Source organism: Pristis pectinata, chromosome 15, assembly GCF_009764475.1.
Source record: "Pristis pectinata isolate sPriPec2 chromosome 15, sPriPec2.1.pri, whole genome shotgun sequence".
Classification (NCBI taxonomy): domain Eukaryota; kingdom Metazoa; phylum Chordata; class Chondrichthyes; order Rhinopristiformes; family Pristidae; genus Pristis; species Pristis pectinata.
This window is the reverse complement of record NC_067419.1, coordinates 49,118,616-49,141,329: the sequence shown is the minus strand read 5'-3', so window position 1 is coordinate 49,141,329 and position 22,714 is coordinate 49,118,616. Positions and strand designations below refer to the sequence as shown.

At 45.4% G+C, this 22,714-nt stretch overlaps 2 protein-coding genes across 5 annotated transcripts in view; one reads left to right on the top strand and one right to left on the bottom strand.

The window, feature by feature from the left end:
• The window catches only part of utp20 (UTP20 small subunit processome component), a 124,980-nt gene that overhangs the window by 31,417 nt on the left and 70,849 nt on the right, over positions 1-22,714 (bottom strand). For 3 of the 4 annotated variants that reach the window (XM_052030063.1, XM_052030066.1, XM_052030065.1), the window contains 12 exons: positions 22,088-22,175; positions 20,604-20,747; positions 17,123-17,176; positions 16,865-17,017; positions 15,233-15,388; positions 13,377-13,514; positions 11,072-11,209; positions 9,415-9,554; positions 8,417-8,505; positions 4,281-4,567; positions 3,920-4,059; positions 1,674-1,830 (listed from right to left, as the gene is read on the bottom strand). In XM_052030063.1, coding sequence (XP_051886023.1) covers positions 1,674-1,830; positions 3,920-4,059; positions 4,281-4,567; positions 8,417-8,505; positions 9,415-9,554; positions 11,072-11,209; positions 13,377-13,514; positions 15,233-15,388; positions 16,865-17,017; positions 17,123-17,176; positions 20,604-20,747; positions 22,088-22,175 — 1,684 coding nt within the window. The remainder of the gene's footprint in view (positions 1-1,673; positions 1,831-3,919; positions 4,060-4,280; positions 4,568-8,416; positions 8,506-9,414; positions 9,555-11,071; positions 11,210-13,376; positions 13,515-15,232; positions 15,389-16,864; positions 17,018-17,122; positions 17,177-20,603; positions 20,748-22,087; positions 22,176-22,714) is intronic. The other variant, XM_052030064.1, reaches the window with a different exon arrangement.
• LOC127578273 (NADH-cytochrome b5 reductase 3-like) overlaps positions 1-22,714 on the top strand; it is a 644,669-nt gene that overhangs the window by 582,242 nt on the left and 39,713 nt on the right. The gene's annotated exons all lie outside the window — the stretch shown is intronic.

Genomic DNA, 22,714 nt, shown 5'->3' with positions numbered 1-22,714 from the left:
TTACAAACCTCCAGTTAATTTTACTCTTCAAATAAAGGCATCATTTCACCATGCATAATTTGAGCGACAGACCCACCCCCTCCTCCATCCAGCATGGGGGAAACCAGGAGGCAAGAACTACAGCTTCACGTCAGGGGTGGTTGGAACATGCTGCCTGTCCCATCCACGTGAATGGGATCGCCAACCTGGATGGAAGAGGTGAGTGAAGCAAATTATTTGGTTTTCCTCTTTATCTGAGTTCATTTTAATATCTTTACCTAAACTATCAAAGCTGAATGCTTTTAGATAAATTATATTTACTTTTTCAAAAATTATTTTCATCTATTGAAGGGTATTGGTTTATTCTTGTCATATGTACTGAGATACAGTGAAAAGCTTTTGCTTTGCGTGCCATCCAGACAGATCATTCCGTACAGAAGTACGTTGAGGTAATACAAGGGAAAAGCAATGACACAATGCAGAATTACCGTTACAGAGAAAGTGCAGTGTAGGTAGACAATAAGGTGTAAGGGCCACTGTGAAGTAGATTGGGAGATCAAGAATTTATCTTTTAACATATGAGAGGTCCGATCAAGAGTCTGATCAAAGCAGGACTGAAGCTGTCCTTGAGTCTGGTCGTATGCACTCTCAGGGCTTTGTATCTTCTGACCAACGACAGTGGGCAGAAGAGAGAATGTCTGGGGTGGGAGCAGTTCTTGATTATTTTGGCTGCTTTCATGAGGCAGTGGGAAGTGTAGACAAGAGTTAATGATGGGGAAGCTGGTTTGCACGATGCACCGGGCTGCCTTCTTTGCAGTTTCTTGCGGTCTTGGGCAGAGCAGCTGCCAGACTGATTTGTAATGTATCCGATTACAGAGACACTTAGCATCATCTGAGGAGGCCACCAGCTGTCAGATGACCATAAGGCTGAAGTAGGGGCAGACCTCAGGATCTACCACCCGAGGCTCAGTTATTGCCTGCTGACCACTCTGTCCCATGCACAGCTCAGCAGTGAGGGATGGAGCTTCATCTGTCAAATGGAGCTGCCAAGGGTTAGTGAGCAAACACGTGACCCAGACCACAATGAGCGTGACTCAGGACTACACGGTCATTCTCACTTCTCCCCCCCTCCCAACGGGCAGAAGGTACAAAAGCTTGAGAACACATACCACCAGGCTCAAGGACAGCTTCTATCCCACTGTTAGAGGACTCTTGAACAGACCTTGTTCGATAAAGATGAACTCTTGATCTCTCGGTCTACCTCAGCATTGCCCTTGCACCTTAGTGGCTGCCTGCACTGGACTCTCTCTGTAACTGCAACACTACGTTCTGCATTCTGTTTTTCCTTCCTTTTTTATGATATACTTATGTATGAAATGATCTGTCTGGATGGCACGCAAACAAAAGCTTTTCACCATATCTCAGTGCACGTGACAATAATAAACCAATTACAAAACAAAGTACTAATATTTAAGACAAAGCAAAATTTTGATTTCCAACAATTTATGACCATCTTTCCAAGGCACAGCTGAAGCAGACAGTAGAGGTACACAGAAGGACAAGGTGGAGAGGGCTGGCGGGAGATGGTGAGGACAGATGGAGAGAACAAGTGGCAGTTCCTGTTGAGTAACTGGGCTGAACCAGCCCATTTTTGGGCTGTAGATTTAACGTTACAGTTAGATGACACACATCACCTGAAAGCCCTTGGTTAGAGCTGACTGCATCTCCTTGAGAAGGTAGAGAAGGTACCTTGGACCCAAAGTCTCGATTATTTTGGTCAGGGTATTGCGAGCGACGTCTCTGATCTCCTGGGCTCGGTTTTGTAACAGTATGCAGACCTTAATGAGGATGCTGGGTCAGAGGGAGGAGATAAACCCTGTAAATAAACTGTCCCACAACACCACCCCACCCATTCTCCACAACTGTACAGACAACTCCTGGTGAAAAGGAAACATTGCTACCAGCACCACAAAGACTAGTCGAGGCTATATTAAAAAGCCAACAGTTCAATGAAAGTCAAAAGGTTAACCCTCAAAATGAGGATTGAAGTCAGACCATAAGGTACTCTGATCACAACAAAGACCATCAATAATAGCAAGCATAGAGGGTCATTGAAACCTAAAACATTTTCTAAAACAATATCTCTACAGTTAGATGACCCTCAGAATAAAAGCACAGTGCTGATCTACACAGTATAAGGAGGTTCAGAGGGGCGTGTTGATGGGGTTAGCTGAGGTAGGGGGCAAAATGGTTGTTTTTCTTTATTTATTCATTTTAATTGGATGTTGATGTCACTACCAATGCCAGCACTTATTGCCTCGGGGGCGGGGGGGGGGGGGGGTGTGAGGTGGTGTTGGTGTTGGGCTTCGGTTTAAAGCAACCACATGGTTGGGTCTGGAGTCACCCGCTGAGGACGGCAGACTTCCTCCTCTGAAGGATGTCAGTGAGCTAGGGGATTTCACAATGGGTGGTTTCACGGTCACCACAGTGAGAATGGCTTTTCTTTGTAATTCCAGATTTATGTAATGATTTTGATTTAATTCCCAGCTGCTGTGGTGGGATTCAAATTGTCTCTTAACCAAAACCCAGACCTCTGGCTGTTAATTCAGTAACTTAACCACAGCAGAATCGTACTTTTTGAGTGGAGCATAATTCCCCGGCTGGAGTGAACGGGCAGTTTCCACAGAGGGATTCACGTAGGGGGTGGAGGGAGAATGAGGGATGAGGTGGGGGGGTGGAGGGAGAATGAGGGACGAGGGAGAATGAGGGACGAGGTGGGGGGGGTGGAGGGAGAATGAGGGACGAGGTAGGGGAGTGGAGGGAGAATGAGGGACGAGGTAGGGGAGTGGAGGGAGAATGAGGGACGAGGTAGGGGAGTGGAGGGAGAATGAGGGACGAGGTAGGGGAGTGGAGGGAGAATGAGGGACGAGGTAGGGGAGTGGAGGGAGAATGAGGGACGAGGTGGGGGGTGGAGGGAGAATGAGGGACGAGGTGGGGGGTGGAGGGAGAATGAGGGACGAGGTGGGGGGTGGAGGGAGAATGAGGGACGAGGTGGGGGGTGGAGGGAGAATGAGGGACGAGGTGGGGGGGTGGAGGGAGAATGAGGGATGAGGTAGGGGAGTGGAGCAGGAGGTGGAGGGAGAATGAGGGATGAGGTAGGGGGGTGGAGAGAGAATGACGGACGAGGTAGGGGTGGAGGGAGAATGAGGGACGAGGTAGGGGTGGAGGGAGAATGAGGGACGAGGTGGGGGGGTGGAGGGAGAATGAGGGACGAGGTGGGGGGGTGGAGGGAGAATGAGGGACGAGGTAGGGGGTGGAGGGAGAATGAGGGATGAGGTAGGGGAGTGGAGCAGGAGGCGGAGGGAGAATGAGGGATGAGGTAGGGGAGTGGAGGGAGAATGAGGGATGAGGTAGGGGAGTGGAGCAGGAGGCGGAGGGAGAATGAGGGATGAGGTAGGGGAGTGGAGGGAGAATGAGGGATGAGGTGGGGGGTGGAGCAGGAGGAAGAGCCTTGTCCTGCACATCATTATCTTTTCCTAAAATGTGTAAAAAAATCTTTCCTTACACCATTACACTATGGAAACACCAGAGACGGCAGATGCTGGAACCTGGAGCAATAAACAAGATGCTGGAGGAACTCAGCAGGTCAGGCAGCATCTGTGGAGGTAAATGAACAGTTGACACTGCGGGTCAAGACCCTTCATCTGGACCACAAGACCATAAGACATGGTGGGGACTGTAAGACATAGGAGCAGAATTAGGCCATTTGACCCAATCTAAAATGTCGACTGTCCATTTCCCTCCACAGATGCCAGCTGACCTGCTGAGTTCCGCCAGCCTCTTGTGCGTTGTTTCCTCAGACAATACCCCCCAGCCCTCAAATACATCGTATCACTGTGTCACAGCAGGACGGGATATAATACGGTCTCCGCTGTTGTACCTGGGTAAATTATTCTCCATGACCTCCTTGGGAAGGGTCTGCATTAGTTTAACCATCGCAAAAGCTATAGGAATCCGCACCAATTCCTCATCATTCACCAGCTTCGATTTCACCAACTTGTGCTGGTCATCTCTTTTTACCTGTAAAATAAAAAAAACTTCACTAACGGAAACAAATGAAGAGATGTGGGTAGAGGAGAAAGGAGGCGTGAAGAGGTGGGGAGGGAGACATGGGAGGGCACATGGGGGCAGAGACACTATGTAAGGGTGAAGTGAGAGATATTACCAAGTGGGTAGGGGGTGGGTGAAGGAGAACAATGGGCCAGGAGAAGAAAGGTTATCAGGGAATGTTGTCCACAGACCTTTGCAATTAAACATTTCTGCAGCTTGGGCAGAAAGTCATCAGTGACAGTGTTCTGAATGTGCTTGATCAGATTTTCCAGCTCCTCCTTACTCCTGGGCTGAAAGACGACAGGTTTCTTCTCCACCTTTGCTGGGACACATTCTCCAGCAGCCCCAGCAGGTGCTGTGCCTTCTTCATCCAAACCCTCTGCAGCTTCTTCCTTCTCTTCTTCAATGGCACCTTCCAATTCCATGGCTTCAGTCACACCTTCCAGTTCCATGGCTTCCTCACCTCCTGCCACAGCATCTACAGGATGGATGGAGAACCTCAGGAATAGCAGAGGCATATGGTGCAGCCAACAGAAAGTCACTGAAACCAGCTGTAATGTCAACTTGGCACGCGGGTGGGCCAGACCGGGGTGAGAATCAGCCCCATGAATCACAACACTTATGTCACACAGAGACATAGATCTCTCAAAGCTGCCATGCAAGTTGATAGAGTGGTTAAGGCGGTGTATGGTGTACTGGCCTACATTAGTCAGGGGACTGAATTCAAGAGCCGTGAGGTAATGTTACAGCTCTATAGAACTTTGGTTAGACCACACTTGGAGTATTGTGTTCAGTTCTGGTCACCTCATTACAGGAAGGATGCGGAAGCTTTACAGAGGGTGCAGAGGAGATTCACCAGGATGCTGCCTGGATTGGAGAGCATGTCCTATGAGGATAGGTTGAACGAGCTAGGGCTTTTTTCTTTGGGGTGACACAGGATGAGAGGTGACTTGATAGAGATGTATAAGATTATGAAGGGCTTAGATAGAGTAGACAGCCAGCACCTTTTCCCCAGGGTGGCAATGGCTGATGCCAGAGGACATCCGTTTAAGGTGAGTGGAGGAAAGTTTAGGGAGGATGTCAGAGGTAGGTTCCACACCCCCCCACAGAGTGGTGGGTGCCTGGAATGCACTGCTGGGGGTGGAGGTAGAGGCTGATACAACAGGGACATTTAAAATTCACTTAGATGGATGTAAGAAAAATGGAGGGTTATGGGCTGTGTAGGAGGGAAAGGTTAGATTGATCATGGAGTAGGTTTATACAGGTTGGCACAACATCGTAGGCTGAAGGGCCTGTGCTTAGAGGTTATGCTCCCAACAAGCCGCCCCGAACCAGTTCCTCTGTCCAACATTCGCTTCTGTTCCTTCTTCCTGTGCCCTGAAATGCCCTTAATTACATTAACCTACATTATTTTCCTCAAACATTTACTTTAACATATTCCATATTCTCACCAATCGTTGGAGAAAGTTTCTCAATTCCCTACTGGATTTAGAGTAATGACATTAATATTACGACTTCTAGCTATGCTTTCCTTTATAAGTGGAAAAATCTCTCCATATACTTCAATAAACATTTCAATAGTCTTCAAAACTTACATTAACATGACAAGCAGAAGCAGCAAAGAGTCACTCGGCCCTTAAACCTGTTCCATCACTCAGTCAGACCAAGCCTGATCCGACCTTTGGTCTCAACTCCATGTCCATAACTCTTCGTCCTCCTGTTGTCCCCTCTAATAGTGATCTCTGGGGAAGGATCCCCAGCCTGTCCAATCTTTCCCAATTCATACAACTTCCCTATTGTGGTATCATTCCTGTAGATGTTTATCACATCCCCTGCATAACATGGAAACCAGAATTGCACACAGCAGCACAGTATGGACTATGTTCCATTACAGCAACCAAGGCTCGGGGGATATGACAGAGACACTCAAGTTATTAGGTCTACTGATGAAACAAGTTGGGACAAAAACTGGTGGACGAGTCAGAAACTAGAAGGAATAGAGTTATCATTGCCAAAACATCTAAGGGAGATGAACTTCTCTGAACTGAGGGAGGGAAGTGGATGATAATAAGGAAAGATGTCATTTTAATAACATCTTTCACAACCCCAGGGCATCTCAATGCATACTGCAGCACAGAAAGTCTCTGCTGTAAGAGGAATTTGCACATTGCAAGCTCGCACAGACTGCTTCAGGATATTGACTAGTTAATCTGTTTTATTGAAAAAATGTTAATTGAGGAAAAAATAACTACACCAAGACACTGGAGAAAACACCTTCAAAATGGTTTCATGAGGTCTTTTATACCTACCTGAGGGGGCAGAGAGTGTCTGTTTATCATCTCATTCAAAAGAAGGCATCGCTATCAGAACACATTCACTGAGTATTGCAGTAAGTGTTTAGCACAATCTTTTCAAATAATTGAAGAAGTTTCAGCAGGTGATTGGACGGATAAAGGACTAGTACCGTAGTAAGTTCTCTCTCAGACCAAGGGGCACACGAACAGAATGAATCTCCTCTAGGTTTTAACACCAGTCATAATATTTTGGCCCAACTCATCCACACTGACCAAAATTCCCATCTAAACATTTGCCCATGCTTGACCCATATCCCTCCAAACCTTTTCTATCCATGTACCTGTCCAAGTGTCTTTTGATGTTGTTATGCTACCTGCCTCAACGACTTCTTCTGGCAGCTTGTTCCATGTACACACCATCCTCTGGGTGAAGACACCCTGTATGAAATATTCTCGGAATAAGCCTACCAACAGACCTCTGATCATATTAGATTTTCTGACCTGCTCTGGATAACACTCATTAACACAGAACAGTTAGAGAATGGAAAGAGGACACTCTGCCCATCGAGTCTGTACTGGCCCTGGCAACCTGGCAAGTCCCATGTCCCATTTCCTCACCCTCTCCCCAGTTCTGCAATTCTTTTTCCTTTCAGATGTACTCAGCTCCCAGCTGAAAGTGACAAGTGGACTCTGCCTCCACTACTCCCCCTGGCAGTTCACATTCCAAACACTCGCTGTGTAAAACAAATGTCACTTTTGACTCTTTTGCCAATGACCCTCACTCCATGTCACCTGGTTCTTGACTTCAACACCGATGGGAACAGTTTCTATCTACTCTGTCCACCCCCTTCATGATTTTAAATCCCTTCATCAGATCCCCTCACAACCTCCTCTACTCTGAGGAGGACAGCCCCAGTTCCTCCAGTCTACCCAGAGAACTGAAGTCCCTCATCCCTGGAATCATTTCAGTAAATCTCTTCTGTACCCTCTCCCAAAGCTTCACATCTTTCCTGAAGTGTGGCCCCCAGAAGTGGACACAGTACTCCGGTGGCTGAACCATTTATAAAGCTTCAGCGTGATCCCCTTGCTCTAGCTCTATTTATGAAGTACAGGACTTTAAGCCACTTTCCTAACCTGCCCTGCCACTCTCAATAAACCCTGCACAAATATCCCTTGATCCGACTCTTCTTGGACTCCTGAAATTGTGCCGTCTAGTCTACATTGCCACATCTCATTCTTCCTAACAAAATGTAACACTTCACGTTTCTCTGCATTAAATTTCCCTGCCAACTATTCAGTCTGATATGTCTCCAAGTTCTGTGTCACCTGCAAATTTGGAATATGCATTATTCCTTTTGCAGATGAAACACTTGATATAAAGCCAAGGACACCAGATTAACACTGCACAGGTTCTCTAACACTCATTGACAAGTGGTGGCAAAAATAGGTAGCATGGCTCGGAGTTGTCTCAGAAACCAGCTTAACCTGGGCAGAATTGATTGAAATTTCACTTAAAAGTTGTTGAAGAAGCTGTGAATTACAGTCAGAATGATTCTATGCTTAACTAGGTGAGTTTCCTTTTTAAAGCAAGGGTACAAGAGGTGAAATCTGGCCAGGTTTCCTGTTTGGAATGATGAGCTTCCACTAACCACAGTCACTCAGAGGAGTTTCACTGTGCAGTAATTAAGCAGATAACTGAAGCTTGACCTTGCTCTGTTCCTCCTGCTGTTGCTGAACTACTGTAAATTGCATCTAAATTAGTTTTTATTCAGTCAATCGATCTGCCCTGCTCTGTTATAAATTAATTAATTGAAGCCTGATTCATGTTCAGCCCAACTCCAATGTTGAGAGAGAATCTGGAAAAAATCCTGTCTCAGCACAAATCAATTTCACTCATTAGCACTGAAGCTTACTGGCAGTAGACTTCTGAAAACTGGGGCATAACTTTAGCTCGGCAAAAACTAACAGTGGTTAACTTGTTCTGCCCCAAACTCCAGGCAATTGCTCGAAGAGAGAGATTTTAAAACACCTACTTTCACCTTTTGTGGTCTGAACTGCTTCAAACTCCTTCCTCAGGCTCTCTGGGGCAAAGTGAAAGGCTTCTAGAACCGACAGCAGCAAACTGTTGGAGAGGATGTCAGACAAGATCAGAAAACTGGTGTTGAATGTTTACAGTCACTGTCAATTTTAATACATGCAGGTATAAAATTAATTTATTTCCATATTGTTAGGCATTGGCTACATTAAATACTGTGGTTCATTTTCAGAACATCTGACGAATAAATTAGGGTATACACTTGACGTAACATTTAATTCACAATATTGTGGCCAGAATAACTTGCAGGATTAAGTTCCCGCCCTGGGGAATTCCCTACATTTTCCTTCCCAAATTACCAGAGGTTTTCTCTGGAATGTCAGAGGCTGAGGGGAGACCTGATAGAAGTTTATAAAGTTATGAGAGGCGTAGACAGGGTAGACAGTCAGAATCTTTTTCCCAGGGTAGAAATGTCAAATACTAGAGGACATGCATTTAAGGTGAGAGGGGGAAAGTTTAAAGGAGATGTGTGGGGCAAGTCATTTGTTGTATGTTTTACACACAGAGAGTGGTAGGTGCCTGGAACACAGTGCTGGAAACAGGTACAAGTGTGGCATTTAAGAGTGCTGTTAGACAGACACGTGAATATGCAGCGAATGGAGGGATATGGACCATGTGCAGGCAGAAGAGATTTACAGTAGTTTAATTTGGTATCGGTGCAGACATTGTGGGCTGAAGGGCCTGTTCCCGTGCTGTACTGTTCTGTGTCCTAATCTCAAGTGATCACAAGTCTTTGGGAAAGGGATGGGGAAAAGCAGGGCATATGTACTCTGCAACTGCACAGGACAGGCTTGTTTGGCCCAAAGGCCTTTACCTGTCTGTCAATGTTCACATGCAAGTGTTTCACCTGACTTAAAAAACCTGCAAGTGTTAAGCTGCCTAGTGTGTAAAAAGACATCAGTGGTTTGCTCTCTGGTGCTGTTCCCACGTACACACCTGACAGCCAGTTTCTGATTGATCTCTCCAGTCTGCAGGACATGAATATAGCGTTTCATGTGATAGGTATACGAGGACCAGGACAAGTGCTTGCACGCAGTTCCAACGAGTTCCACGGAAGCTGACGTCATGTTCTCATACTGGAGTATTTTAAATAGAAAAGATGAGCAGAAGAAAGTGAAAAAGTCTCTTAAAAGACCCTATCGTATCCGCCTCCACCACCATTGCCGGCAGCCCATTCCACACACTCACCACTCCCTGAGTAAAAAACTTATCCCTGACATCTCCTCTCCCCAGCACCTTAAACCTGTGTCCTCTTGTAGCAACCATTTCAGCCCTGGGAAAAAGCCTCTGACTATCCACACGATCAATGCCTCTCATCATATTATACACCTCTGTCAGGTCCCCCCTCATCCTCTATTGCTCCAAGCTTGTCCAATCTCTCCTTATAGCTAATACCCTCTAATCTAAGCAGCATCTGGGTAAACCTCTCCTGCACCCTCTTCAAAGCACCCACATCCTTCCTGTAATGTGATCAGAATTCAAGGTCAGGTCACACCTTGGGAAGAGAAACCAAGTGGTCAGGCAGCTCCTTGACATGAAGGGTGGTGAAAATGAGGAAATCTCTCCCCAGTAAAGCTGCTGAGGGGAAGTCAATTGAAAATAAGAAGTGGACACAAGGCATTTTTTTTTCTGAATAAGGATGTTAAGGGTTTAAGAGACCAAATAAGATGATTAGACCAGAATAATAGGAGCAAGAGTGAGTGGTCCACACAGTCTGTAGGCTATATTCTTACAGTGCTGAGCATGCTGATGTAGGTGGAAGACACATCAGAACAGAACAAATGTCCATGTCAGACCCGTTTCCTATGATTGAGTTAGCAGGCTTGGCAGGCCAGCTAACTCAAGGCAGGCACTGGAACGTTCTCTTAAAGATAACAAACACAGATGGAAATATACATTCCAAATGTGCAGGCTATGGAGAGCTACAGGATGTTGAATAGGTAAAGGGACCAGAGGCACATTCCTGCAGCAATTAACCTTGGCAGGAATGCAGGGAGAGGTAATAGGTCCATCAACACAGATAGTCAGCAGAGGTAACATGGCCACTAATAACAGACTATTGAGTACAAAACTTTTGGAAGGAGGTGACAGTGTTTACTGTGACATCTTTGAATACTGAACAGGGACAGGTGTCTTATCCTCAGCTCGGTCAAGAAGTAACAACTGTGTAGCCGTAGAATTGGATGATACAGGTCACATGCAATTATGCTTTGGGTTTAATAATCGCTGTATGAGTTTTGATTTACAAGTCACCCTGGAACTCTATCCTGGGTGACTACTTTGCATACACTTGAAGAAACCGGTAAATAAAAGGATTTGAGTTCTGATTGATTACTGCGGGTGCAGAGGGCAATTCCCACAACACGGCCCCTCCAACCTGCTCTGCCATTTAATAAAATCACTGTTGACCCTGTGCCCACTTTCTTGTTTCCCCTATGGCTCAAAGAGCTATGTGTGCCTGACAAGTTTACTCTGAACCGGTTTTCTCTCTATGATGGATGTAGTTAATTAACCATGATCTAACTGAATGGGGAACACACTGGAGCTACTGAATAGCCTCCTGCTGCACTTTTTACACTGATCCAGTACTTACCTTCAACATGTTTTCATTGAACAGTGTTGATATAGCATAAGGCATGATGTAGTTCATTAGAGATCTGGAAGATAGGGAGAGTTTCCCCTCGTCCAAGTGCTTTGCAAGTTTTTTCAAGGCTCGAGCTCTTCTGTGAATCTAAACATCCAAGAGGAACCAGAATGAAAGAATTACATTGGGAGGTCCACTCCTGATAGAAACCCAAACCATTTTAATCACAAAACTTGTTCCTGTGACGTAGTGACATGGGCAAAGGCAGTGAGCATTCTCAGATGGCGGGGTTGGAATCACACTAGCTCTGCCCCCCTGCCCACCTTGGGAAAGGGCAGCCAGTTCCCTTCCACCACCGACTAGTGAACTATTTGGGGATTTAAAGATAACCTGACATCTCCAGTTACTGCACTACGCTAGCCTCAGGGTGTAGCTGTAATATCCAGCAGCATCATTTCAAAAGAGCAGGGCTGTTCTCTCTAGCATCCTGGCCAACTTTAACCAGCATCGTTAGGAAAACATTAGATACAAGAACACTTCGTGGTCAATTACTGGCTCAGCAATCTCTGGACCATGATATCGTGTGTTAATCTCCACACATTCAGAAACATCGCCATGAGAGCAACTGTGTGACCGGTGGATTTACTGGCACAAATATTCCCCAACAGTCATTTAGTAACAGCGACTTTAAAACACACCACAGTTCTCTTATTGTGCCGTCACTGCTGTACATTATGGAAACCCTCTCTAGTATAACACAACTTCAAAAAATATTAGACACACATGAGACTGCAGATGCTGGAATCTGGAGAAACAAACTATCTGCTGGAGGAACTCAGTGGGCCGAGCAGCATCTGTGGGGGAGGGGGGAGGAATTGTCGACATTTCGCGCCAGATCCCACAGAGTCATCGAAGGCTGACAAACTTCTACAGGTGTACAGCGGAAAGCATTCTGATTGGCTGCACCACATCCTGGTGTGGAAACTCCAATGCACAGAAATGCAAAAGGCTCCAAAGAGCGGTGGACGCAGCCAGTTCCATCACCGGTCCTTGTACATCGAGGACGTCTACAAGAGGCGATGTCTCAGGAAGGCCACATCCATCATCAGGGACCCCCACCATCCAGGCTGTGCCCTCTTCTCGATGCTGCCATCAGGCAGGAAGTACAGGAGCCTGAAGACCCACACCTCAAGGTTCAACAACAGCTTCTTCCCCACTGCCGTCAGGTTCTTGAACCCACCTGAAAAACCTTAACATTACCTCAAGTCTAAATTTCTATTTTTTTCTTTCAACTTGCACTAATGTCTATGTTAACTTATGCTTGTCCTCGTCTTCTAACGTAGTGTGCTGCTGCTGCAGAAAGCTAGCTTCCGTGGGATTTATACCCTGGGTATGCATGCCTATGACAATAAACAAACCAACTTGAACATCGGGACTGGTGCAGGGTCTCGACCCAAAACGTCAACAATTCCTTCCCTCCCCCCACAGATGCTGCTCAACCCACTGAGTTCCTCCAGCAGACTGTTTGTTGCTTCAAAAAAAATATTAACCTTGTACTTGAAGCCAGGGCCATGTGTGGCTCAGTGACACACCAGGACTGAACCTCCCTCACAGCTCCAGTGACCCAGGTTCAATCCTGATCTTGGTGCTGTGCGAGTGGAGTTTGTAGGCTTTCCTTGTAACCATGTGCATTCCCCCGGGTGCTCCGGTTTCCTCCCACATCCCAAAGAGGTGGAGGTTGGTTACTGTAAATTACCCCCAGTGTAGGTGGGTGGAAGGAGAATCGGGATGGAGTTGATGGACATGCGAGACAGAATAGGTTACAGGGAAATAACTTAGGAAATGGGATTGATGGGAATGTTCTGAGAGCTGGTGTAGACACACAAGACAATATGAGGAAACTATTAAATGTGTCTACACTCCACACATTTAACACGGGTAGGTTAATTGGGGTTTAAAATGGGCGGCGCGGACTTGTTGAGCTGGAAGGGCCCATTACCACGCTGTAAATAAAATTAAAAAAAAATAACCAATTTTGGAGCAGCTTACAGATGAATACTATTGATCTAAACATTCAGCATCAGTTATTTCTAGACTTTCACAATAAAAATTAATCTTTCTGATACAAGTTCAACTGAAGGAAAATACTTTAAAACCAGGTTATTAAACCAAGACCACAGCCCCCACTTCACCTCCAAATCCCAGTCGAGAGTATTTGCTAACACTTTGGGTCTTAAAGTTACCTGACCCAGTGCCTGAGCACAATTTAGCTTTTGAACAGATTTTACAGAACAAAATGTCTTGTTTCATGCACCTGTATGTGTTTCATATTCTCAAAGAAGTCAGTTTCCGGATCGTGGTCTGTTAGTTGAACCAGGTCCTGGAACTCGGAACGCTGGGGAAACGTACGGATTAAACAGCCAAGGAGTGTTGTGTAATCTTGCTGAACACTCTGCAATAAGTCAAAGCAAAATTACAGAGAGGAAAAGAGGTAATACAGTGAAAAGGTGGCACATTTCTAACAAGCATTCCACATGTAGGGAGAATATAATCTGCATCTATTCAGCTGCTTATACCTGTCCACCCATCATGACTGATCTGTATCTAATTGGCAATTCTGAATGTTATTCCCAGTAGCACTGGAGCCTAGTGCATAGATACATGGTTCAAGTCCCACTCCTGGGAACAGAGTCTAAGAATCCAGGCTGACAGAGGTAGCACTGCAGTCCCTTTCAGACAGTAAATTAAAGTCTCTTCGATCCAATTACATCATTTCAGAGCAGATCAGGGGGTGCTTGTCCTGGCTTCCTGGCAACTTTAACTAACATCAATTAAAATACAGATGATCTGGTCACTGAAACACTGTGGGATCTTGCTATGCCCAAACTGGTTGCCACATTTCCCAGGTTACAACAATATGTAAACATCTAAAGCATAAAACATCTTGGGATCTCCTCAAAGTTTATTTATGGACCCAAGGCTTCCACTTTGCTTCAACCTCAGATCATGTGATGAGGAAAAACACCAGTATGGAGTCATTGGGCTGAATGGCCTGTTGGTATGCTGTAACCACAATCCCCCAGGTTGGGAAACTTAACCCAGCATTGGAGCTTTCCAACTGGTGTAAAATGCAACGAAGAGGCTTGGCACCAGCCAGGATATAGCTGCCAATGAAATGGCCGTCACATCTCGAAAATGCACCCCAGCAACGTACTAAAGCTTCTTTGTTAATCTCCCCCAAACCCATGACCTACATCACTTCAAAGGACAAGGGCAGTAGGTGCAGGGGAGCAGCAACAGCTGAGAGACCCTCCAAGTCGTGCACCTGCCAGAGTTAGAAATTATCTCCCTTCCCGCATTGTCATCGGGGTCAAATTCGAGAACTCCCTCTGCAACAGCACCTTCACCACACAGATTGCAGCGGTTTAAAAAAAATATACTGTTCACCGCCACCTTCCAAAGGGGTAACAAGGACGGGCACTTGGAAGGAAGCATTAGCTAAAAATGCATGTGTCCCAAAAAGGAATAATTGGAAGAAATTTTCCAGTGGGGGGTGGGGGGTGGGGGTCATGAGGAAATACATTCACACACTGCGATCCTAGGTCTTGATTTTACTAACTGAGTGGGAGTGAAGACAGGTTTTCAAGGGAATTGGTGGGTCCTTGAGGGAGGAGATATGGCAGAGGTAGGGGGACAGGGTTGGTGAATGGCCTTGATAGGACAGCTCTTGCAGAGAGCCCGGGAGTGTTCAATGGGCCGAACAGCCTCCTCCTCTGACTTTATGAACAAAGGCCTTGTAAAGGCACAACTGGGCTAAACAAAGTCATAGCTAACGAGCAAGCAGAGAATCTGGTGAGTGTTTATTCATTAGCAATAACAATTATCGATAACAATGATCTATTGTTGATAAAAAGGTTTGTCATCAGTTTAAGAGTTAGTTAGCCTACAGCTGACTAATACATGTTTCTACCTCTCTTAACACACCACAGAGTCCATCACATTTAAGCATCATCTTGCAGGTCTGGTCAACAGAAACGCAATGGAAATCGCATCTTACGACTTGGCAGCAGTCTCCGCTGGAACTCCCTTCATGCAGAATGGTGTGGTGATGGAACACAGCAGAGCTGTGGACATCAGTCCCACCCCGATCAGCCCTTGGCATTACTTTACCTCGACTTTTGATTTTAGACAGTTCCTCAGGGTCTCGAGCAGTGTCCGGGAAATCACCTCCTTGTATTCCTCTTCTGAGCACTCAATGGAAGCCACTTGTTGGACAATTGCACTCAAGCAGAGTGTTGCACTGTCACTGAGAGTCATCTCACCCAACTGATAGAAGAAGTATAGGAAAAAGCAAAATCATTTAGCAAATTCAGTCAGGAAGCACTGTCCACAATAACAGGTCTAAGGCACATGACTCTTGGTCCCTTCGAGTGACCAGCACACAGAGCTTGGCTGCAAGTCCAATAGTCTGTCAGTTAAATTCACGTGCTTCTCCCCATCCCCTTTCCACACTTTTCTGCATCCTGTCCCCTAAGCCAAATATATCCAGGCAAAGATGGGGAAAACCAGCAGCAGGAAAAGAACTGCGAGTCAGAGTCTGTAAAAACAGGCAAATTAGAACAGCCTTTCATCAGTTCTGGTCCACACGAGTTATGTTGGGTGGGTGTGGGAAGCAGAGGTGAATGACCCAACATTGAATGAAAACAAACTTAACACCTGAAAGTACACACGAGCACCAAATTCAAAGCTAGACTAAGCAAAACCAGTATATTTTGTGAGGTGTAATTGTTGGTTTGGATGCAGAATGTGGGCTGTCATCAGCTACAGGGCAGCACACTGAGGACCACAGTCCTTGATCTAGTTCACTTTACACCATTTAGTGTGTGGAATAGCAATGGTCCTCAGCCAGTTTCACAGGCAGATAACCAATTATTTTCAGTACTTCACCTTTCAATACAATGGGAAGGTCAACTGCAGTTTATATACCTAACACATGAAGCACATGTATCTAAGCTCATCTAAAACTCTGTCCCCACAACTTTCACCCAGTTCTTTTCATAGGCCTGTGTAAACCAACACTCCGAATTTGAAATTCTAACTCTAGTTTTCAAAAACCTCCACATCTAACCCACCCTTTGGTTCCCCAGCCAGCCCATCTGAGATCTCTGCACACTTCAGATTATGGCCTCTTGATAGTCACAGAACTTACTGCTCCACAATTGAAGGCTTCACCAGATCCTCATCCCTGGAATTTCCCCCTCCAAACCTACCTCTCTTTATCTTTCAACTACTTTAAAACCCATACTAAAACCTAAATCTTTATCAGGTTTTTAGTCACCTTCCTTAGTAACACCTTATCTGGCAGTGTATCAAACTTTGATACTCCTGTCAAGCACCTGGGAGCTGTTTGCTCTGTTAAAGGGCCACCCTAATTGGAGGTTGTTGCCAAAAGCTTCAATTGCTGCAATAAACAAGTTCCCTGATCATTACAAGGATCTTCCAGTGTAATTCATCATATTCTGATCACTGAGTGAAAACAATGTCTGTCCTCTGTCTGTCCTCCCAGCTCTGTTTAACCCATCTCATTAAAGCTAGAAACAAAATTAGTTTTAATTTTTGGAAACAATTATGTCCTGTCATAGAGATGTCAAATTTTCATGTGGTCTACGCATTGCAGACTTACAAGTGAGAACCTACCTGAAAGACTGCATTTTTCAGATTCTGTGAAACAACAATTTGGGAAATTAAGCCTGTGGTAACCATGTGTTTGGGGTGGATATGGTGGGGGCTCTAGACACTCACCTGAATGGAATAGAAGCAGTTGTGCATAATTGGGATCAGGTACATCATATCCAACCTCTTCATCTCTCGGATCGAGCTGGTGGCCAGTTGGAATGCAGACAGACGTATGTCAAAGTCAATATCATCCAGGTGTCGTCGGTCAAAAGCATTCAACTAACACAAGAAAAAGTGATCAGGTTAGAAACTGGAACAAGTCTTCAAATAAATTCAGACCTTGCACAACAGAGGTGATGCACTTGGAGGAAAGCTTCATCTTACCTTTGTGACAGTTTCTGTGATGTAAGCTAGCGTCCCATCCAGATCTGCCAGGGTCTATACACAAAGGAAATGGTGAACAATTAACCCAAAGTATACTACATTCAACCACGTTTATATGTAATTAGGTAGAGAAATGAAAAATGCAGGAGCAGAGGAGAGCATTCAACCCATTTAACTTGTGTCATCATTGTTAGATTATGAAAATTAGCAGCTTAACTCCATTTAGGCACTTTGGTTCAGTAACCTTTACCAACTCAGTGTCTCCCGGTCTGTTTTACACCTCTACCCACTGATGATTTTGTGGGCGAGTGTCACAGATTTCAGGCTGAAAGGCCTGTTCCTGTGCTGTACTGTTCCTTGTCTTGCACCCAGTATGAATTCCGTGGCAAGCTTCTAAAGAGGGGCAATCTTCCTCCCTACTGTGGGAACTACACCCCACTTTCCCTGAACACTGAAGTCCACAAAAGAATTCATTAATTTTATTTTAACAAATCTCCATACAAAATAATTTCAATTACTGTGGTTTCAAGCCCCACGCCAGGATATTAAACACAAAAATCTAAGCAAACTCGGAGGCTGAGAGGTGACCTTATAGAGGGTCACAGCCAAGGTGGATGGTCACAAGTCTTTTCCCCAGGATAAGGGAGTCTAAAAACTACAGGGCATAGTTTAAGGTGTGAAGGGTAAGATTGAAGGTGCTGGGTATATGAGGCAAGCTGCCAGGGGCAGTGGTACAATTACAATGTTTGAAAGACATTTGGACAGGGTTCATGATAGGGAAAGGTTTAAAGTGACACGGACCAAACGCAGGCAAATGGGGACCTAGCTCAGGAAGCACCTTGGTCGGCATGGATGAGTTGGGCTGAAGGGCCTGTTTCCGTGCTGTATGACTCAAACCTTCCCAAGGAGTGCTGCATCAGTGGAAATGTATTGTTTCATGTGTGGCATTAAACCAAGGCCCAATCTGATCTCTCAGCTGGTGTAAAGATCCCATGATTCTATTTCTGAGAGGCGGCAGGGAAATTCTTGCCAGTTTCCTGCCAAAACTTAACCTCAACCAGCATCACTGCAGTTCATTTATCTGGCCATTATCACATCGCTGTGTGTAAATCAGTTGCTGGATTTCCTACACCACACTACACTTCAACGGTTGGAGGTCCTGAGTGGGATGAGAAAAGTGCTATAAAAATGCAAGTATAAGTGTACATTAACTTTTCTTTCATTTTGCAGGGTGCTTCTGGGGCTCACATCAGACAAGGGCAGGATGGTGTGCGAGGGAAACTTTGGACATTACTGGCCCAGTGTGACAGGAGGGTTAACACCACATGGACACCCAAAGCATTCCGATCATCCAATTGCTTACAGGAGGAACTTAAAGGGACTTTACTATAGAAACGAGTTGTGTTTCTAGGTGTAGGGACTGTTCGCCTTCCGAGAGGGTAGCCTTCACAACAATTTGCCCAATTTGCTTTGTTTAGTAAAATATCTCAGGAAGTTTCACGGGAGAGAAGTAAAACAGTATTTGACTGATAATTTAGAACAAAAACAAATGAAGTTAAATGTTTCAGATATTACTATACCAATCTTTCACTGATTTTATGATAAGGACAGGGAATGAACCCAAACAGAAATGGCAGTGGTGAGGGAGCTCTAGTGCACCAGTTGGTTACCCAGTAGGTTTTCAATGTAAATATTTTTTCAGCAAAATATAAATGGCTTGGTTCTCACAACTGCATTTAATGGAACAAACGCCAGCCCAGTTTGCCTGAATATAACCTATAGCATGGAAACAGGCTCATCGGCCCAACTGGTCCATGCCAACCAAGATGCCCATCTACACTAGTCACATTTGCCTGCATTTAGCCCATATCCCTCTAAACCTTTTTGATCCATATACCCATTTCTATTCATATATCCATTTTCTATCCAACTGTCTTTTAAATGTTGTTAATGTACCTGCCTTAACCACTTCCTTTGCCAGCTCATTCCATATACGCACCACCCTCAGGGTGAAAAAGTTGCCCCTCTGGCTTCCATTAAATCTCTCCCTTCTCATCTTAAACCTGTGCCCTCTAGTTCTTGATTCCCAACCTGGGAAAAGACTGTGCATTCACCCTATCTATGCCCCTCATTTTATACACCGCTGTAGGTCCCCCTCATTCTCCTACGCTCCAAGGAATAAAGTCCCAGCCTGGCCAACCTCTCCCTATAACTCAGGCCCTCGAGTCCTGGCAGCATCCTCGTAAATCTTTTCTGCGCTCTTTCCATCTTAACGGCATCCTTCCTATAGCAGGGTGACTAAAACAGAACGCAATATTCCAAATGTGGCCTCACCAAACATCTTGTACAACTGCAACATAACATCCCAACTGCTATACTCAATACTCTGACTGATGAAGGCACTTAATGTAAACACTCGTACAGCGAGTGTCATCGACACGGATGAGAAGCAGTTTTATTTCATGGTGATGCTGACTCTATCCAGTTTGACCGAAATGAAGTGTGATGTGAAGCTCTGCACCCACACTCCCGATTCAGATTGACACCCACTCCAGATTAACACCACAGCTCCAGCACCTCAGCAGGAAGACATATACAAGTCACAGTGTAGCTCACGTGAAAGAAAGTTTGCACCCCTCCCACATACAAGAAACACCAGCAGAGTTTACCAATAATCCAAGCTTCTCCACCAGTTTACCATTCAGTTCAAGTGAAATAAAGCACCTGCTGGCGGTTAGTGACCCTTTAACTGTGTTTAATCTATTCCATCAGCAGTACTAGACTAAACAGATTCACCGATAACCCATATTCCATTTCCACATTAATCTGAATGACGCAACAAAGGCTTCACAGAAGGGCTAGTACTTATCACAGGATGGTAAGACAACCCCATACTTGTAAAGACACCTGTCTAATCAGAGCCAGCTGTGGCTCAAAGCTCCAGCCATGGATTTTCTGCTAATGGCAGTGTTTATACTCTTGAGTGCAATCTCCAGTATTTACTGTGACTGGGCTCAGAGGAGAGGGGCGAAGAGTGGGGTGGGGAGGGGAGAGGGCCCATTTCAGCTGGCATGTTGTGCACAGTAAGCTCCCACAAAGAGCAGCACATCTATTTTAGCAACCTTTGGCTGAGGGAAAAGTAATTGCCAACAGCTCTGCTCTCCTTGGCCATGCAGGCTTCAGAGAGCAGACAAGTGTCTGCTTAACGTCTCTTGTGAAGGACAACACTTTCAACAGCACTCCCTGGATCACTGGAGTGTCAGCCTGGACACTTGTGCACTAGACTGTGGAGTGGGGCTCAGACCCATAAACTTCTGACTCACCAGGCACCTATAATACTCCAATGGTGAGATCAGAAAGGCAAACAAACTACAGGAGAGTTTCAGCAAAAAGAAACCAGATGTGGAAAGCACCCTGCAGGAAGTAACACACATCTGGATACTGTAAGGCAATGGCTTTTCCAGCTGAAAGAGTCCAGTACCTGAAACACTGCACAGAGCGTCTGGCGGGACAGCTTGTTCTGAATGACAGAGAAGAGGGTGCCCACAGGCTTCAGGAAACTTGAGGGCTGTGCGCAGTGCTGCAGGAGGTTCTGAATGGTTTGCAGGATGTCGATTTCTGTGTCCTGTGGGAAGGAGGGACAATGATGACAAACAGCTGAGATTTACAGTTTACATCCAAAAATCCACTGAACACCTTGCAGTTACCAGGCACTAAACATATTAACACTGTACAAGGCAGTTCAGAAGTGACAAGAGAAAAATGTCACAGGAGTCACCCATGATGCAAGTGCAACAGTGTGAATAATGTCTAAAAATTACTTGGGTTTAGTAGAAAATAAACTTAGAACATAGAACACTACAGCACAGTACAGGGTCTTTGGCCCACAATGCTGTGCTGATACTTTATCCTGCTCTAAGAACTTGCTTTAATAAATTCTATATACACCTTTTCACTTAGAGTCATAGACATACAGGTGTCTATTTTCCTTTCTAATCACCCCCTCCCCCTTTCCAGATTCTACCACTCACTTACACACTAGGGGCAACTTACTGGTCAACCACCAACTTGCATGTTTTTGGGATGCTTTGGGATGTGGGAGGAAACTGGAGCACCCGGGAGAAACTTGCGAGGTCACAGGGAGAACGTGTAAGCTCCAAACACACACAATACCGGAGGTCAGGATTGAACCAGGGTTGCTCTACCAACTTGTGGAATTGCACAGGACTTTGATCAAGGGAGTGGGGGGGGGGGGGGGGGGGTGGAAGAAGGCTGAGGCAATTCAGCCCATTACAAGTGCTACAGAATTATTCCCACTGTCCTACACTTTTTCCACAGCCCTGTAAAAGGGGAGGTGCTTGAAAAAGAAACAATTTTCTTTAACGATTCATTACAGAATCTGCTCCACCATTCTTTCAGGCAGCACTTTCCAGATCACAGCGACCGGCAGCCGAACAACACGCTCATCCCCTTTGATTCAACAACCAAAAATATCTTTACTTCCAGATCACAAAGCCACAGAACATGAAAGGCAACAGGTGCACAGGGAGCATCGTGCAGATCAACATCTCCTTGCAGACCTTGAATCCGTTGCTACAAAGCCCAGAACAGAATGAATTCACTTGGTCTCTAACTTCTTCAGCCCATCAGGTCTATGCTGGGTCAGTAGAGCAATCCCAGAAGTCCCATTCCCCCTCTCCATATAGCTCTGTACCCTTGCAATTTATTCTCTCTCACATGGATGTCAACTTCCCTTTAATTTTTATGCCATCGACATATACTATGGCCAATTAACCTACACGTCTTTGGGACGTGGGGGGGAAGCTGAAGCACCCGGGGAAACCTACGTGGTCACAGGGAGAACTTGGAAACAACACAGACAGCACACAAGGGTGGGATGAAACTGACGCCTCTGGATGAGTGCCCGCCAGCGTGCACACAAAGGGTGCCGTGAAAGAGACTTACCTGCGAGATGTTGGGTTTGAAGAGATAGGGCATCAGGAGGTTGATCAGAATAGAGCTCTGCTCCTTGTCCTGTACAAACCTACTTATTCTGCAGGGAAATCAGAGATTTAATACAAATTCATATCCTTAATCACATTAGAACATAGAACAGTACTGCACAGAACAGGCCTTTCAGCCCACAATGTTGTGCCAACACAGCTAATCCCTCCTACCTACAGAATGCCCATAACCCTCTATTTTCCTCTCATTCCTGTGCCCATCCAAGGCCCTCTTAAAAGCCCCCAATGAATTTGCCTCCACCACCCTATCAGGCAACACATTCCAGGCATCCACCACTCTCTCAGTAAAAAAACCTATCCCTCACGTCTGTTCTGAACCTACCCCATCTCACATTAAATGTATGCCCTAATATAGTTCCATTCCTAATATAGTTCCAAACTGTAGTGATGTGCTCTCGTGCCATCTATACAAAAATAATTTTGGAACAGTTAAAAAGATGAAGTTGTTTTAAGGGATTTACTGCTCAATAAACTGAATAGCCCTCATTGCAAATAGAGGTCAGAACTTGATGGCCAGATTTGAGCCCCACTGTGGAACTTCATGTTTGATGTTCTGTTAATGCTCTAA